Source organism: Lytechinus variegatus, chromosome 6 (assembly GCF_018143015.1).
Source record: "Lytechinus variegatus isolate NC3 chromosome 6, Lvar_3.0, whole genome shotgun sequence".
NCBI classification, from domain to species: domain Eukaryota; kingdom Metazoa; phylum Echinodermata; class Echinoidea; order Temnopleuroida; family Toxopneustidae; genus Lytechinus; species Lytechinus variegatus.
The window spans coordinates 9,308,119-9,326,862 of record NC_054745.1 but is presented as its reverse complement, the minus strand read 5'-3'; the positions used below and the strand labels follow the sequence as shown (position 1 = coordinate 9,326,862).

The 18,744-nt window shown below is 40.6% G+C and overlaps 2 protein-coding genes across 2 annotated transcripts; one reads left to right on the top strand and one right to left on the bottom strand.

Moving 5' to 3' along the window:
* Positions 1–3,427: 3,427 nt before the first annotated feature.
* Positions 3,428–4,384, top strand: LOC121416797. The gene has a single exon (XM_041610284.1). It carries the CDS (start codon positions 3,428–3,430, stop codon positions 4,382–4,384), a length of 957 nt encoding a protein of 318 aa, XP_041466218.1.
* Positions 4,385–10,388: 6,004 nt separating this feature from the next.
* Positions 10,389–12,050, bottom strand: LOC121416790 (ankyrin repeat domain-containing protein 50-like). Its single transcript, XM_041610271.1, has one exon. It carries the CDS (start codon positions 12,048–12,050, stop codon positions 10,389–10,391), a length of 1,662 nt encoding a protein of 553 aa, XP_041466205.1.
* Between the last annotated feature and the right edge of the window lie 6,694 nt (positions 12,051–18,744).

Sequence of the window (18,744 nt, the reverse complement as noted above, 5' to 3'; positions counted from 1 at the left end):
TTGCTGGTCGTAAGCAGACGTAGTAGCTGGTCGTAAGCAGACGACGGATGAAATTAACAGAGTCCATGGGTATGGTCGTAGGAGTTTAACTACAGAGAAACCCATACCTATGGTCGAGAGAGCTTAATTACAGGAATCAGATGCATATGGTCGTAGGAGCTTAACTACAGGAATCAGATGCATATGGTCGGGTGAGCTTTTGGAGCTGATAACAAAGAGTGTAGCCGTCTGGAGGTTGCCTGGTGGTGGTACTGACAGGATCGAGACGTGTGCAAGTGTCAACTGCGGCAGTATATCTCTGCCAAACGGATCCACGACTTAGAGTTTGGAAATCGACGTGGCGACGCACCCGCCGGCGGCAGGCATCCTGACAAGAGCGAGCTGCCGGCGGACCGAACCCACGCCGCCGCCGAGCGGTTCCGTCACAAGTGGTGTCAGAAGTGGGATCCAGTGACAATGGCACAACAAGGAAATATGCAGTATCGACCGACGCCAGGAGAGATGATGGCGCACTTAGAGAGGAGCATGACAGAGATTGACCAAATGATGGAGCAGTTTGTCCATAAGACAAGCACCCGGTGCAGAATCAAGTGGACAGGATATTCCCCCAACTGTGAGTGGACAAGCGGACAGAGGACCAAGGAATGACTCACAGATGGAAGGGGCACAGCAGGCTGGATTCAGCTCAACGCCCAGAGAGCAGATGAGACGATCATCTACTGCAAGACCCGGTGTTCAATTTACACCCCCACAGTTTTCCCCACATATTCAGGATGCGGGGATGGCAAATTTTGATGCTATGATTGGCAGACGACCACATCTGGTACCGGACAGATTTGATGGACGCACACCTGTCGAAGATTATTTGCATCACTTTGAGGCCTGTGCTGGAGTAAACGGATGGACAAAAAGGGAAGCAGTTCAGTTTCTTGCTGCAAGTCTGAGGGGCCCTGCTGTGAAGTTGTTGACCCAACAACCTGGAGTGGTGTTGACATACGACGAGTTGGTATACAGGCTCAGAAACAGGTTTGGCCTAGGAGGCAAAGCTGAGGTATACCTGGCGGAGTTGAGGCAACGTCGTCGCCAACCAAAGGAAAGCCTCCAGGAGTTAGGACAAAGAATACGGGAGCTGTGTGGATTGGCATATCCCGAATTCGACGAAAAGGGGCAAGATCGGCTTGCCCGAGGGCATTTTCTAGATGCCATAGTAACACCAGAAATAAGAGAGGGATTGTTCCGTGCTCAACCTCGCACATTGGATGATGCTGTGGAAGCTGCTTTAAACACAGAGGCCTTTCTGAGAATGGAGGGTCAGAGGAATGAAGTGAAGCGGGCCATAAGGTACAGCCGAGCTCTGGAAGAGCAGGAGTGTGAGGTTGCAGCAGTGGAGGAAAAGCAACCAAGAAATCCAACTATCGACAAGATAGTAAAGGCTGTCATAGACGCCTTGGATGAAAGAGACAAGAAAAAGGAAACAAAAATCAGGACCAAATATCAGGAATTAAGAAAAGATGGCTTTGAGCCACAAAGAAAAAGAGAGGAACCAAATAAATCAAGGATTGATGAACAAGAGGAACAAAGATGTTTCAACTGCAATGGATTGGGGCATTGGAGGAACAACTGCCCATATCCAAAGAAAATAAAAGGAAGAACAGCAGCTTTACAAGTACCCGAAAGGGAAATGATGAACGAAATAAAAGGAAAAGAGGAACAAATCAGAGTCGGAACGACTCTAGATGGACAAGACAAGAAAGGAACAAGAGAACAAGAAACAGATGAACAAATCAGAGTCGAAGCGACTCTAGATGGACAAGAGAAAAGAGGAACAAAAGAACAAGAAAAAGAGGAGCAAACAAGAGTCGGAGTGACTCTAGATGAACAAAATAAAAGAGGACAAAAGAAAGAGGAACAAACCAGAGTCGGAGCGACTCTAGATACCAAGAGAAAAGGGCTTTACCTTCAAGGCAAAGTAAATGGACAAGAATTGAAATTACTGGTCGACACTGGAGCTACCAACACTCTCATTGGAGAGAAAGTGTTTGACCAGATAGAGGAAATCAAAAGACCAGAATTACGACCAGTGACAAGTGTTGTACTACAAGCAGATGGATCTCAATTGAGAATCAGAGGAAAGTCAATGTTGGAAGTGCAGATTGGAGATATAGTCGTCACTACAATGGCTACAGTGGCTAGTCTAAAGAATGAGGGGATTCTAGGGCTAGATTTCCTAGTCAAAATCAATGCTGTGTTAGACTGTCAAAAGATGGAATTGAGGACCAACTATGGCATAATTCCATGCCTAGATAGTAATGGAGAATCATTTTGCAGGAGGATAGTGGCGGGAGAAGATTATTCAATTCCTCCAGGACACGAGATGGTATTAGCAGGTAGAGTTACAGGCAGAGAAGTGTCACTAGGTGATGGATTAGTAGAACCACCTGTAAATCCAACAGTACTAATCAAGAAAGGACTCATCGTCGCCAGATCTGTTGTGAAGGCAGACGAAGATGTACTACCTGTTCGGGTTTTCAACCCAACCAATGAACAAAGGATCATAAAGGCAGGCACTGCCATTGCTTCATTGTCAGGGCTGGAAGAAGTGAGCATGGAAATGTGTTACCTTGCCGAGCCAACTGAGACCAATACCAACAAAGACATACCAGAACATTTGAAGGACCTCTTTGTTCGCAGTACTGACGAAGTGCCAGCCCAATGCCATGATTCGATAAAAGAACTGCTGGTTGAGAATGCAGATGTTTTCTCTACAGGACTTTCGGATCTTGGACAGACCAGTATTGTCCAACATGGCATAGATACTGGTACTGCGAAACCAATACGTCAAGCCCAGAGGAGATATCCCCTGACGCACAGGAAAGAAATAGACGAGCAAGTAAAGAATTTACTAGTTCAAGGCCTGATTGAGCCAGTGACCAGCCCATGGGCATCCAACATCGTACTGGTCAAAAAGAAAGATGGCAGCCAAAGATTGTGTGTTGACTACCGTCAACTCAATGCTGAGACCATTAAGGATGCCTACCTGCTGCCTAGAATTGATGACATTCAGGAACAGGTACAACTGGATGAAACCATCACTGACCGGAGCTCACAGGAAAAAGCTGACTGGCAAGAAGAAGACAAGGACATACGTCCTATATACACGGCCAAGAAACTTGGCAACAGGCGAGATCAAGATGAAGTATGCACGTGTTCCATGGCTTCTAGACATCTACTGGAACATTGGGATGCTTGAGAACTGACGGAAGATTCTACATGCCGTCTTGTTCGAATAGACCCTGTTCCGCCGGACCGGGAAGATAGGGAACTGCGAGTGAGTCGATCTCTTAATAGGTCACTATGTCGCACTGACTCTCGCTCACCACGTCAGTCAGAACGTGGAAGCTTGGCTCGACGCTCCTATATTTTTTATATGCTTCCTAAAATACACAAGGTTGGAAATCCTGGGCGCCCGATTGTTTCTACGATAAACCGTCCCACTGAGCTCATCAGTCAGTATTTGGATAGTATCTTCTCTCCTATTGTGAAGGGCCTTCCGACCTACGTAAGAGACTCGTCAGAGATGATCCGGACTCTTGAGACTATCACACTCCCAGAGCATGGAGAGAAGTTTCTTTTCACTTTAGATGTCAAGTCTCTCTATACCATCATCCCCCAATCAGATGGCCTCAATGCTATTCGTTTCTATCTACGGAGTCATCAATCAGCTAACAGACCTGACGAGGACACTATAGTGCGCTTGACTGACCTCGTTCTCACACGTTCATCATTCAGCTTCAATGGTAAATACTACAAACAGAAGAAGGGCGTGAAGATGGGTACTAAGATGGGACCTTCTTATGCTTGTCTGTTCATGGGATACATCGAAAGCAGGTTCTTGTCCAATTACGAAGGCTTGCCAAAACATCTGCTTCTGCGAAGATATATTGATGATTATCTTGGAATCGCAGTGTCATCCAAGGATGAAGTTATGGAATTCATTGACAGACTTGGCAACATGCATCCTTCAGTTCAACTTACCAACGAAGTGTCAGACGCCAGTGTGGCTTTCTTGGACCTCAAAGTCACAATCGAAGGCACGGGTATCACCACGTCAGTGCATTACAAGCTTACTGATTCCCATACTTTCCTGAACTACGCATCTTCACATCCTCCTGCATGCAAGAATTCCATTCCCTTCTCTCAACTTTCTCGTATCCGTCGTATTTGTTCAGAGGAAGATGACTACAACCAACGAGCAGATGAAATGCAACATTTCTTCAAGCAACGAGGATACCCGGATGAGATCCTGACTAAGGCAGCTAAGAGAGTTGATACATCAACACGTGCGGATTTCCTACATCGGAGAAACGAAGAGGAGGCTAGCTGACAGAGTGACCGAACATCTTCGCTCCATCAGGATCAAGTCAGCAGGGTTGCCGGTAGCGCATCATTTTACCCAACCAGACCATAACATCGGGTACTTCAAGGTGTGCGTTCTTCTAGCTAGTTTTCGTTCAGATGGGATAAGGAAAGAGAAGGAGGAACGCCTCATCCACTCACTCGGCTCTCTCCAACCTTATGGAATGAATGCGTCTTTCCATTCTTTTCCCGTGGTGTGATTTTCTTTTCTCACCCCCCCCCCCCCCCTCTCCCTTGCTTCCCTTTCTTGTTTTCTTCCTTTCTTTCTGTTGTCCTTCCCTTTTTTTCTTCTCTTTCTTTCTCCCCATCTGTCCTCTATTTCTGCCCCTTCTCTCCCTCTCTCTTTTTTTTCTTCTAGTCGGTTTTCTTTTTTCCGTTTTCTCTCTTCCTTTTGTCTCCCCGGCTTTCTTCTTTTTCTTCCCTTCCTCTTTCTTTCTCTTTCTTTTTTTTCTCTCTCTTTTCTTTTGTACTGTTGCGCTTCGCGTGTCACCTTTTAGCGCGTTGTTTTTTACGCATTTATTTCAGATCGAAAGATCAAAATTTTCAGCTCGCGCTTCGTGCTCACATCTATTCTTCTTTTAGATACCAATCTTAATCATTGGTACCAACATTTCTTAGAATATCAAACTTTCAGGTCAGAATATAAAGAAATTCTAGCTCACTCATGGCACTGTTTAGTGAGATATGCATCCTCCTCATGAGTTACTGCAAACAGTTCTAAACATCCACGCTTTTCCTCTCAGTATACTGAAACAAAATCAGCTCGCCCTTCGCGCTCGCATTAATTTGTTGCTGAAATACTTGTCTGTGTCTCATGAGTCATATATATATATATATATATATATATATATATATATATATAAATGTAAACAGGCATCCACTCTTTAACATGACGACTGTGTCTTGTACCAACTACTTACAGGCGAAAAATTACAAGACGATTTGACGTTGCTGATAGACCACAATTTTAATCCCCGAACTTTCGGCCTTAGGCCTTCTTCATGGGTTCTATACAAAAATGAACGAAACAAAATCAATAGTACAGAAGGAGGAACAGATGGACATATACGTAACAATGACGTTTTACGTATACAATATATGCAAATACATATACATACATATACAAAATACATGCACATATAAACATAAATACATATATATATATATATACATACATATGCACACATACGCATATGATGTACAAACATGACAAATATATAGAAATAAATATGTATGTATCTAATGTGGGGTAATTTTACCTGGGTCTTTGGGGTCTTTCGAGCTTACTCGGAGGTGTGCAGTGTCGTGCGTTCGGTTTCTGGTGTGATGTAGAAAATGCGTGACTTAGGTTCATTCAAGTGAAACGGTAAAGGTATATGGTCAGGGTGGAGTATTAAACAATACATTGTTATCACACCGATAAATTCGAGAGGGTACATTATAAAGACTAATTATAATTTATACAAGTAAATGACTAGATACGGTTATAAATTGTAATGCAGTACATTAATTGAAATATATATGTTCACAAAATATATATGTTCATAAAGTATATTTATATATATACATATATATATTTATATATGTTTATAAAAATATCGATGATAACAATGTCTTGTCATTATAGTATACCAAATAGGTTTGATGCGAATCAAAGTATAACTTAGTATCGTAAATGGTATCAGTCGTAAATTGGGACAGGACCTCTCTATTCCTCAACATTTATACCGTGTGGGTGAAGTGTTTTGAGTTTGTGTATCCAGAATGATTCTCTATGGAGGATAGTGTTGTGTGATTCGTTGTTGATGAGTTCGATATCGGTTATCATTGCATTTTCTACTGAGTGGTTTGGGAGTCGTCACGTTAGAGATTGGATGCCTGTTTACATTTGTAATTATTCTTCACTACTCGAATCCTGGGCTGGCCCCGTCACCCCGCTGGATCCATGACACTGGCCTTGACGGCTGGACCACTAAACACAAGCCAGAACGGAACATGTCATCTACTACACAGGGAACAACAATGGGCACCAACAATGAGCCTTCAATCTTCAATTCTCTCCAATACAACGCAGACAAAAAGCTACGCTATAAACTCCATCTGAAATACCTCGACAGATATCAAGAAAAGGATATTGTCCCCAGGGGTCTGTTCTTAAAAAAATCTTTCGGACTTGAGAATAATGATAGGATCGATGTCGATTGGTCTACGACGCTCTGGAACGCCGCTCGACAACTACGGGACTTGACCGTCGAAGCAGTAAGACAACAATACGACATTATATCCAAAGAAACAATTAAACTCCGTACTAAACTGAGGGAACAATGCACGAGTGACATATACCACAGAACAATCAACCGAATCAACTTTGACTGCGCACAGAATGAAAGACACCTCACTGAAAAGAAAGAAGAGAAATTGAAACGTGACGAAATAAATTGTAAGTACGTCAAAGAACTAATCGCCGTTAATTCCTCACAACCCAACCCCATCAACAGTGGGCACAGAAATAAACATAAGAGTAGAAGATTTAGAAAGAAACAATACTTAAGACGCAGACGAGCTGCGAAAAGAATTGTAAATGGAGATGCGCCCCTTGCACAAAAGGAAAGACCCAAAGTCCCGATCGTCAACCTATCCAATTACACACTATCGGAATCAGAAACAAAACTCTTATCCAAGGGACTCAAATTTTGCCCCACACCCCCTCAGGTAGACACCCTTGACATAAAAAAGGACATGGACGGCCTAAAAAGACGTATGATGCTAAAAGTCCATTATACTGACAAACGAAATGACCAAAATGATCAAAATCATTCGCCTAAAACCCCCAGCAAATCAGACGATAATGATACCAAGCAGCCCAAACTCATCAGGCCCCCAAACACCTGGACCCCTTCTGTGCACGAGCCGCATCTCCATATTTTTCTCGACACTGTCTTAAAGGATGTAGAGAAAGAAACCCACAAATACAACACAAAGAGACATTATGACAACCTGACGAGAGATGAAAGAATGGCGCTCAGGAAATTAAGAGCTAACAAAGATATCATCATAAAACCAGCCGATAAGGGCTCATCTGTTGTCATAATGTCTACAAAAGACTATATTGCTGAAGGTCTTAGACAACTTTCAGACCAATCTACCTATGTCCGGCTTGATGAAGACCCCACTCCCCATCACATGGAACAGGTTAAAAGGGCAGTTAAAGACCTGGAAATAGATACCCAAACAAAGAAAGTCCTAGCCCCAAAGGATGCTACATGTCCCAACCTATATTTCCTCCCTAAAATTCGCAAACCGGGCAATCCCGGCGCCCTATTGTATCTGGGTGTTCATGCCCCACTGCACAAATATCTAGACTTGTCGATTTTTACCTCAGACTCTTCGTAGAACAACTACCATCACACCTCAAACACACCACCCACTTCCTTAATCACGTATCTACCATCAATAGAGAATCCCAAATCAGTCCAGAACGATTTTAGTAACCGCAGACGTAAAATCCCTATATACCAGTATTCCACATAAAGAAGGTATACTAGCGTGCAAGGAAGCCCTTGACAAAAGGAAAGAACAACACCCCCCTACAAACCAACTCATTAGACTGCTCGAGCTAATACTTACCCTTAATAATTTCAAATTCAATGACACACACTACATTCAAATAGAAGGGACGGCAATGGGCACACCTGTTGCCCCTACATACGCCAATATCTTCATGGGCAAACTTGAACAACAAATAATATCAAATTCCCATAGCACTATACTCAAAACATCCTGGAAACGATACATAGATGATATTTTCTTTCTCTGGTCAGGATCACCAAGAACTCTCAATAAACTTCAAACAACAATGAACACTTTCCACCCGACGATCAAATTCACATTTGAATCCTCAAACAACAATGCACACTTCCTGGACGTCTCCTTACAACTCTCTACTGCACAAATACACACCGAACTGTTCACAAAACCCACTGACACCCACACATATCTGCTCCCATCATCATGCCATCCAAAACACACATTCAAAAGCATCACATACAGCCAGGCCTTACGCGTAAGAAGAATATGCTCAGACAACACAAGGACAGAACACCACATGCAACAACTGGAACATCACTTCATAGATAGGAATTATGATAAACACATGGTAAGACAACAAATTGAACGGGCCGCTGATAAACCCAGGTCTGATCTACTCCAATACAGACCCCCCAACACATCCGACCCAACCAAGATCTTCTTCCCAATTACATACTCCCCACCTACTCGATCAGAAATAAGAAACTACCACCCCCAAAACACAAAACATTGCCGTACACAACACACTTCAATCTCCCAAACCACTCAGTAGAAAATGCAATGATAACCGGTATCGAACTCATCAACAACGAATCACACAACACTATCCTCCATAGAGAATCATTCTGGATACACAAACTCAAAACACTGCACCCACACGGTATAAATGTTGAGGAATAGAGAGGTCCTGTCCCAATTTACGACTGATACCATTTACGATACTAAGTTATACTTTGATTCGCATCAAACCTATTTGGTATACGATAATGACAAGACATTGCTATCATCGATATTTTTATGAACATATATAAATATATATATATATATATATATATATATATATAAATATACTTTATGAAAATATATATATTTTTTGTGAACATATATATTTCAATTAATGTACTGCATTACAATTTATAACCGTATCTAGTCATTTACTTGTATAAATTATAATTAGTCTTTATAATGTACCCTCTCGAATTTATCGGTGTGATAACAATGTATTGTTTAATACTCCACCCTGACCATATACCTTTACCGTTTCACTTGAATGAACCTAAGTCACGCATTTTCTACATCACACCAGAAACCGAACGCACGACACTGCACACCTCCGAGTAAGCTCGAAAGACCCCAAAGACCCAGGTAAAATTACCCCACATTAGATACATACATATTTATTTCTATATATTCGTCATGTTTGTACATCATATGTGTATGTGTGCATATGTATGTATATATATATATATGTATTTATGTTTATATGTGCATGTATTTTGTATATGTATGTATATGTATTTGCATATATTGTATACGTAAAACGTCATTGTTACGTATTTTATCACATCAGTATTATATGTACATGTATATGTCCATCTGTTCCTCCTTCTGTACTATTGATTTTGTTTCGTTCATTTTTGTATAGAACCCATGAAGAAGGCCTAAGGCCGAAAGCTCGGGGATTAAAATTGTGGTCTATCAGCAACGTCAAATCGTCTTGTAATTTTTCGCCTATATATATATGTATATATATGTGTGTGTGTGTTTTTGTGTGTGTATGTGTGCGTGTGTGTGTAGTTGTCTTGTACGATCTAGCGCCTTTGGAACGTTAATGATTTTGCCCCCCCCCCTCCATCTGAAAATGGATCGACGCCCCTGTTGTATAGATCATATTCCTAGAATTATAGTTTTGATGTAAATATTCATGGTACATGTAGCTTTCCTTACAATACGTGTTTTAAGACAAAAGAAGTATTTTATTGTTTTACAAACTTTTCAAGTTTTCTCTTCTTCCACATTTTTACATTTTTTTCCCTTGTGCCAAACCTATTTAGAAACTAAGCTGAACTACCCAATTAGTCAGATTGAAACTCTAGTAAGCATGTGACCCAGTAATGCGAGTTTGGATATTTCATTCATATTTTAAAAAAAGAAAGCAAAATATAAATAAATTGACATAACAATCTTAATTCCAATATATCTCATTTAAAATTGACCTGCTTTGTAATAAAATTGTAAGATTTATGACCTTGGAACATACAGCACAATGACCGCCTCTTTATTCAAATACCATTAGCAAAGATAATTCGGTAAATTATTAATTAGTTTAAGGAAATATAAGGTATATCGTCCGGCGTTACAACATACAACGTAATTTGAATTTGTTACCTTGGAAAAATCATCTGTCTGACTGATTCATCTCTTGCATAGTGGATCGGTATGTTGCCTGCTTTGTCTTCCGTGTCAGATCGTGCTCCGTTTGCAAGTAGGACCTTCAGAATGTCAATGTAACTATTCTTAGCAGCGATGTGTAGAGCAGTCTGACCATCTTTATTACCCCCATTGATCTCAGCTCCTTGGCTGATCAGATACATGATGACGTCAAGATGACCATTCTTAGCAGCAATGTGTAGTGCAGTCTGACCACCTTTATCACTCCTGTTGACATGAGCTCCTTGGTTGATCAGATATTTGATGACGTCAAGATGGCCATTCTTAGCAGCAATGTGTAGAGCAGTCTGACCATCATTATCACCCCTCTTGACCTCAGCTCCTTGGTTGATCAGAAATATGAGGACACGAAGATGGTCATTCTTAGCTGCGATGTGTAATGCAGTCCAACCATCATTATCTCCCTTATTAACCTCAGCTCCTTGCCTGACCAGATACATGATGGAGTCAAGATGACCATTCTTAGCAGCAATGTGTAGTGCAGTCTGACCACCTTCAACACTCCTATTGACATAAGCTCCTTGGTAGATCAGATATTTGATGACGTCAAGATGGCCATTCTTAGCAGAAATGTGTAGAGCAGTCTGACCATCATTATCTCCCTTATTAACCTCAGCTCCTTGGCTGATCAGAAGTTTGATGACGTCAAGACGGCCATTCTTAGCAGCGATGTGTAGAGCAGTCTGACCATCTTTATTACCCCCATTGATCTCAGCTCCTTCACTGATCAGATATATAATGACGTCAAGATGGCCATTGTTAGCACCACTGTGTAATGCAGTCCAACCATCATTATCTCCCTTATTAACCTCAGCTCCTTGACTGATCAGATATTTGATGACGTCAAGATGGCCATTCATAGCAGCACTGTGTAATGCAGTCCAACCATCATTATCTCCCTTATTAACCTCAGCTCCTTGCCTGACCAGATACATGATGGAGTCAAGATGATCATTCTTAGCAGCAATGTGTAGTGCAGTCTGACCACCTTCAACACTCCTATTGACATAAGCTCCTTGGTAGATCAGATATTTGATGACGTCAAGATGGCCATTCTTAGCAGAAATGTGTAGAGCAGTCTGACCATCATTATCTCCCTTATTAACCTCAGCTCCTTGGCTGATCAGAAGTTTGATGACGTCAAGACGGCCATTCTTAGCAGCGATGTGTAGAGCAGTCTGACCATCTTTATTACCCCCATTGATCTCAGCTCCTTCACTGATCAGATATTTGGTGACTTCAAGATGGCCATTGTAAGCATCACTGTGTAATGCAGTCCAACCATCATTATCTCTCTTATTAACCTCAGCTCCTTGACTGATCAGATATTTGATGACGTTAAGATGGCCATACATAGCAGCACTGTGTAATGCAGTCCAACCATCATTATCTCCCTTATTAACCTCAGCTCCTTGACTGATCAGATATTTGATGACGTCAACATGACCATTGTTAGCAGCAATGTGTAAAGCAGTGTAGCCTTTCCAGGCCACTTTGTTCACATTTTCTCCATGCCTAAGTATAGTTCTGATTGCTTCCAGATGACCCAGCGATGCAGCAAGATGTAAAGTTGGATGTCCATCTCCATTCGCCATCTCCGCATCAGCTCTGTGCTTAATCGTATGCAAAGATGAGTCTCCGTTTGCGTAATTACTGTATTCACTGCCTTCGGTATGTAGAGCTAGGTAAAATAGCAATATCAAATCCCTGCATGGTATACAAATGATGCATGCAAATGTGTTTATTATGCGTCCCCTTTCCCTCTCAATCCATTGCACGAAGCCAACAGGCCGTTTGGGTGGCATAATGGACAAATGAAGACATGCACCAGTTAGTTTATACAACGACTCTTTTAGATTGTGTTATTTGACAAAACAGAAAGGAAAAGAATGTTTCCTGGCGCACTTTGATCTGTTGATCCATGGAGCGAGCGAGCACGGCCGTGCTATGGAAAAATAAAACATGCACAGTCGCCGTGCAATGGAAACTACAATTCGCATTCGCACAATCTTGATCAAATATGAAATGACTTTCAACCAATCACAAGAATGACAAAATAGAGGGTTACTAAAACCAGATGAAATTGAAAAATAATAACGAATCCGCAGGCGTGCATTGCAAATAATATTTTCATAACAAATAATGCATGCACATGAGTAAATTATGCGATCTATCCTCACTCGAATTGGGGCTGTATTCAATCCATTGCACGAAACCGCTAGATTGAGAAAATCTGGTTTAACACAGCCTCAACGAGAGTGAGGATAAGTTTCTTAACCCTATCTAGGCCGGGATATTTTCTGAGTTCATATAGCCGGGGGGAGGGCCTCCCAGGCCCCCCCCCCTGAGATATTGGCTGTCGACCGAGCGATCGCGCCGAAATTTGGTACGCAAGTTTTCTGGGATATAATCTACAAAATTGCATAGTAATTTTTTTCATGCAAATTATTATTACTTAATTATGTTAATTTATGCATAATTAGTACGCGAAATCATAGTTTTTCATCTAACTCCATAAATAAAGCTCCAAATGTTCTAATTGTTAGCATAGAAACTCTTTGTGATGTTCTCAACAAGTGCACATGAAAAAAATTGTGATATCAAATCAATTTCTTATGTTTTATATTGTTTTTGCAAGTTTTTATGTATTTCTTCGTTTTTTGGACCTTTTGTTCTTCAGTGTTCTTTCAAGGAAATTTGTAGGGGACTCTTCTACGATCATAAACAGCATAAAATACATACAGTCAGGCCAGCAAAACTAAAAATAATCATACATTTATGATTTTTTATTAAAACACAATTTACATTGACTTTGTACACGAAATCACGTTTTTGAGCAAATTTTGGTCTGACATGCACTTACATAACGTTGCGTAACTTCAGAACCGCGTACCAGGGAGACGCAAGATTGGTCTCAAAAGTTGCGCAAGACTTGAAAGTAAAAAGTCAGCGAGCAGCGCGGTCAAAAATTTTGCGCGGCGAAAATGTCGCGCGACTCATTGAGGGGGGGGGGGGTCCGAGCCCCCCCCCCCCCTGGCCTAGATAGGGTTAATGGACGAATGAAGACATGCGTCATTTTTTTTTATACAATGACCTTTCTATCGTACACCGATAAAGACCCGGAACTAATTGCAGCAAAAAGTTTTTCAACTGTTTATGTTATGCATTGTTCACACAAAGCCGAGTTGGATGTACGAGTTTGTGCGAGTTGTGGCGAGTTGATTTTTGGGGCTACTCGCGGTATCTCTTCATTCAACTCTTGATAACTCTCCGTTACTCGCAGCAACTCGGCACAGCTTTTTACAACTCTTGGCAGCTCGACGCAACTCGAGTGATGTCGCAGTAAGCTCGTGCAATTGTTAAAAAAATCAAAATTTTTTCAAGCTCTCGAGAACTCTTGAAAGACTCGATCAAAGTCGGAACAATTCGAAGTAGACTCGCTAAACTCGTGAGAAACTCTTCGTAAACTCTTGGCAACTCGTAAAAAATCGAAGAAATTTGCGTAAAGCAAGGTTTCCACTTTGGCGAGTTGGAGTTGCGAGTCATACGCGAGCTGCGCGAGCTCTAACTCGCCTTAGCTCGCACAAGCTCGCGTGAAATTTACATTTTTTCCTGGAATTTGCTTCAGTGACAAAAGACTCAACATCGAGTTCACTACGCTCGCTGTACGAGTGAACCGAGCGCGAAACGAGTCAGGTCGAGCTAAGTATGAGTTGCGGTGACCTTTATACGACTTAAAGCGAGCTATGAAGGAGTTATCAAGATTTTGTTACGAGTGATAAGAGTTTCATATGACCAAGGGACGAGATATGCACATTTTTGGCACTCAAAGATGGATGCCGGCGGCGGTGGCGTCAACACCAAATCTTAACCGAAGGTTAAGTTTTTGAAATTAAATGGCATCATAACTTAGAAAGTATATGGACCTAGTTCATAAAACTTGACCAAAAGGTTTATCAAGCATTACTGAACATCCTTCTTGAGTTTCAGGTCACAAGATCAAGGTCAGAGGTCATTTGTGGTCAATGAACTTAGACCATGTTTAGGGAATCAACATCATAATCTTAACCTACGGTTCAGTTTTTGAAATGTCATCATAACTGAAAATATATGAACCTAGTTCATGAAACGTGGACATAAGGTTATTAAAGAATATAAACATCCTGCTTGAGTTTCAAGTCACATGACTAAGGTCAAAGGTCAATTAGGGTCAATGGACTTTGGCTAATTGGGGGTATTTGTTAAATTAACATTATAACTTTGAAAGTTTATGAATCTGATTCATGAAACTTGAACATAAGAGTAATCAGGTATCACTAAACATCCTGTGCGAATTTCAGGTCACATGTCCAAGGTTAAAGGTCAATGAACTTTAGTGATGTTCGGGTGATCTGTTGAATTACCATCATAACTTAGAGAGTTTATAGATCTGATTCATAAAACTTGGATATAAGAGTAATCAAGTATTACTGAACATCCTGTGAGAGTTTCAGGTCACACGATGAAGGTCAAAGGTCATTTAAGGTCAACGAACTTTGGCCATGTTGGGGGTATTTGTGGAATTACCATCATAACTTTGAAAGCTTATGGATATGATTCATCAACTTGGATATTAAGAGTAGTCAAGTATCACCGAACATCTCATACCAGTTTCAGGTCACATGACCAAAGTCAAAGGTCATTTAAGGTTATTGAACTTTGGCCATTTTGGAGATTAATACTTTGTTGCTGTCATAACTTTCAAAGTGTAGATACAGTTTATAAAATGTGGATATAGGGTAATCAAGTATCACTGACAACTGAAGACTTAGGTCACATGATCAAGGTCAAATGTCATTTATTGTCAATGAACGTAGTATTGTATCATTGTATGAATGGTGTTTTTGTGAATTAATTATTTTATAGTAGTTTTCAAAGTCAGCACTGCTACTACATTGGATAGCGTGATGCAGGTTAGACTCTCAGAGGCGCTCCACTTGGACCTTGTCTAATTTGATGTCTTGTTCTTTTACCTTGGCTTTGCTCGTCATTGAACTTTTCTTCCGTTTCAATTGTCTCTTCCTGCACTTCTTCTACCCTTGTTTGAATGTCATCTTCTTTCGCTGTTTCCCTACCTGAATGGCCACAACTCTTGGATCTTTTGGATCGAGGCATATTTCTCTCCTTATTTGTTTAAAGTTGTAATAATGCAGTGGCAACAGCCTTTTTAAAAGTAAGTGTACATTGCGTGGGTCAGTTAAAATGTTCACTTTAAAATAAACTCCCTCCTCGGTTTTAATAAATATCAATTGTTATTAATATCAATGATTAGATCATCTAATTTTCTTTAAAATGATACCCTACATGATATGATTATGGTTCACATGGACGTGCAGTGCCTTGAAATGTGGGGGCAAGGTCAAAATACAAAATTAAGTTGCAAAGTGACACATTAATGAAAGTCACTGTTCCTTTTTCCGTGGTGATGAGTGAGTTTTTAAGCGGTTTCTTTTGAGTTTGATCGGTAATCCCGCCTCGGTTTTAGTAAATATCAATGTTAAATTAATATCAATGAATAGTTCATTTAATTTTCTTTAAAGTGATACTTTCCATGATGTGATTTTGGCTTACATGGAGGTGCAGTGCCTTGAAATGTAGGGCAAGGTCAAAATTCAAAATTTGCAAAATGACATAATATTGAAAGTCACTGTTCTTTTCATCCATGATGATGAGTGAGATTCTCAGCAATTGTTTTCATGCACCTTAACATCAACATTCAAATGGAATCAAACATACCTCTGCACGAGCAAACACACAACAAACAAACATAAACCACAAGAAAACATTATGAAATGAAAAAGCAGGGCCAATGGATTTCCATCTGTATTGACACAGACAAAAGAATCATGTTCTGTATTGACCCTCCATGATTATTTCTGCTCGTTTTGCAGCTTTTTACTTCAGCCCTCATCCAACACTTTTCAATTTTACTCTTTTTTATGGCATGATCATAACAAGCATGGGATCATTTTAAAGGTAATCAAATGATCTTTTGAAAGATATCAAATATGCATTGTGTAAAATTTGGAGTCGGGAGAAATTATTGGCCAAACTCAGATTTCCAAACTTTTTTGCTCGTTTTGCAGCTTTTCAATTCAAACTTCATCCAACACTTTTGAATCCTGCTCTTTTCGTGATGACATGATCATAACAAGCATGGTATCATTGTAAAGAAAATCGAATGACCTTTTAAATGATGTCAAATATGCAATGTGTAACTTTTGGAGTTGGGAGAAATTAATGGCCAAAATCAGATTTCCAAACTTTTTTTGAGGGGTTTATATGTGGGGAAAATATAGATCACTGGACATTTATCATTCAGCTGGCATGCCTCTGAGCCCTTGCCACGCACTCGGAATAAACTCATACGAAACTCGCTGTAACTCGGGGTGCTCGATCTAAAGTCGCGCTAATCTCGTAGGCACCTCCACTTGACTCGTAAAACGATCGCAATGCTCGTATCTCGGTCTTGAAAACTCGGAACGCACTCGCGTATACTCAGATGTGGCGAGTTATTACGAGTTATTGTGAGTTTATCTCGAGCTTCTTACGAGTTATTACGAGTACTGCGAGTATACAACGAGTTTAGGTGAGTTTAGCACGAGTTACAGCGAGTTAGCAAAATTTTTGAACATGTTCAAAAATTTTGAAACTGCTCACGACTTCAAGGAGAGTTGTCCTGAGCTTGAACGAGCTCCGCCGAGTCATGCCGAGTTGTCGCGAGTTATCCCGAGTTTCATGGTGAGCTTTATGCGAGTTATCGCGAGTGCCTCATTTTGGCAACTCGCTATAACTCGCCATAACTCGCGATGTTAACTCGCCAAAGTGGAAACCTTGCTTAGAACATGAGACCAGCTTTATGAATGATCTCCGGCAGTATTCCCGACGGTCTTCACTTCGCATGTTTTATGTGTTACTTTCATTATGTCAGCTACTCAGTTTTGTCATGTACGTAAAAAGCAAATTTTTAGAATCAGGAAGAAATATAGGGCCTAATTGTAAAGATCCAGTTTATGAATCTATGAGGGCAGTACAGCATAATTTTGCATTTGATACTCAATGCATTTTTCCACAGGACTTTGATGATATTATGTCTAGTATAAATAATTGTGGCAGTTCCATTTCTATAGTTCATTTCAATTGTTGAAGTCTGAAAAAAAACTCTGATAATTCTATATTTTTCTCATCATTATTCCATTATAGCTTTATCCGAAACTTGGCTTAGTGGTGGAGAATCTTTAGATATAGATGATTACACTTTTATTGGATTGGTAAACGTGGTGGTGGTATTGGTTTCTTCATAACAGATCTCATCAAAATTCGAAGACGAAAAGACTTGGATATCTTTAGTGAAGTTGTAGAAATGTTATTCCCGACCTTTCGTTTCAGGACGCACACGCTATTTTACAAAGGTAGTTGAATTTGGAAGGGACTTTTTTGGCCCGTCATCATAATCGTAAAACTCTGTCCTGCAATGCATATTTTGTGACATGAGATTTTTTTATCGTTTCACATCTGCGGTGGAAACATTCAATGTGCGTTTCGTGTGCAAAATTCTGGTTGCTACTATGGTAACAGCGATATATCCGATTGAGGGCGACTTGATTAGTGGATACCAGGAACGACAACGCGTAAAAGGGGACAGAGTGGGCAAGTACGTTACGTATAGTCCTATGTAACGTTATAAGGGTGTCAAAACGATACTTGTAGGGTGTCACAATCCAAATACTTATTAAGAGATGCATTTTCATAATCTGGAAAAGACTTACTTCCATTGTTTAGGGTGCTTTCGAAACCCCATAGTCGCGCCTGGTATCCACTCGTCAATGGAAGTGGTACCCCCGGAATTTGAATCTAATCCCAATCTCTGTGGAAAGTAAAGCATAATGCCCATTACATCGTGTGCTTAGAGGCATATCGTTTGTGTAGAAGGCGTAAACAATAGAACAAAAGAAACCCGTTAGCTCAAACCATGGACCCTAGGGTCCATGCTCAAACGTATTGTATATGCTGTGTACAGAAATGGTTTCGGCTCGAGGGGTTGATCTGACCCATGAAATCAATTGCCAGTGATCCACCAATAATCCACATTAAATGCAATATCGATTCGATGGACTGTAATAATCTATATCTAAGCCGTCATTCAGTAAGTTTTTTCCTCATTCAATATGTACTCGATTTGTTTGAAAAACCACTTTCTTATCCATGTCATAATCTATTTTAGGTCCTGCATTTCGAATATCTCCAGCC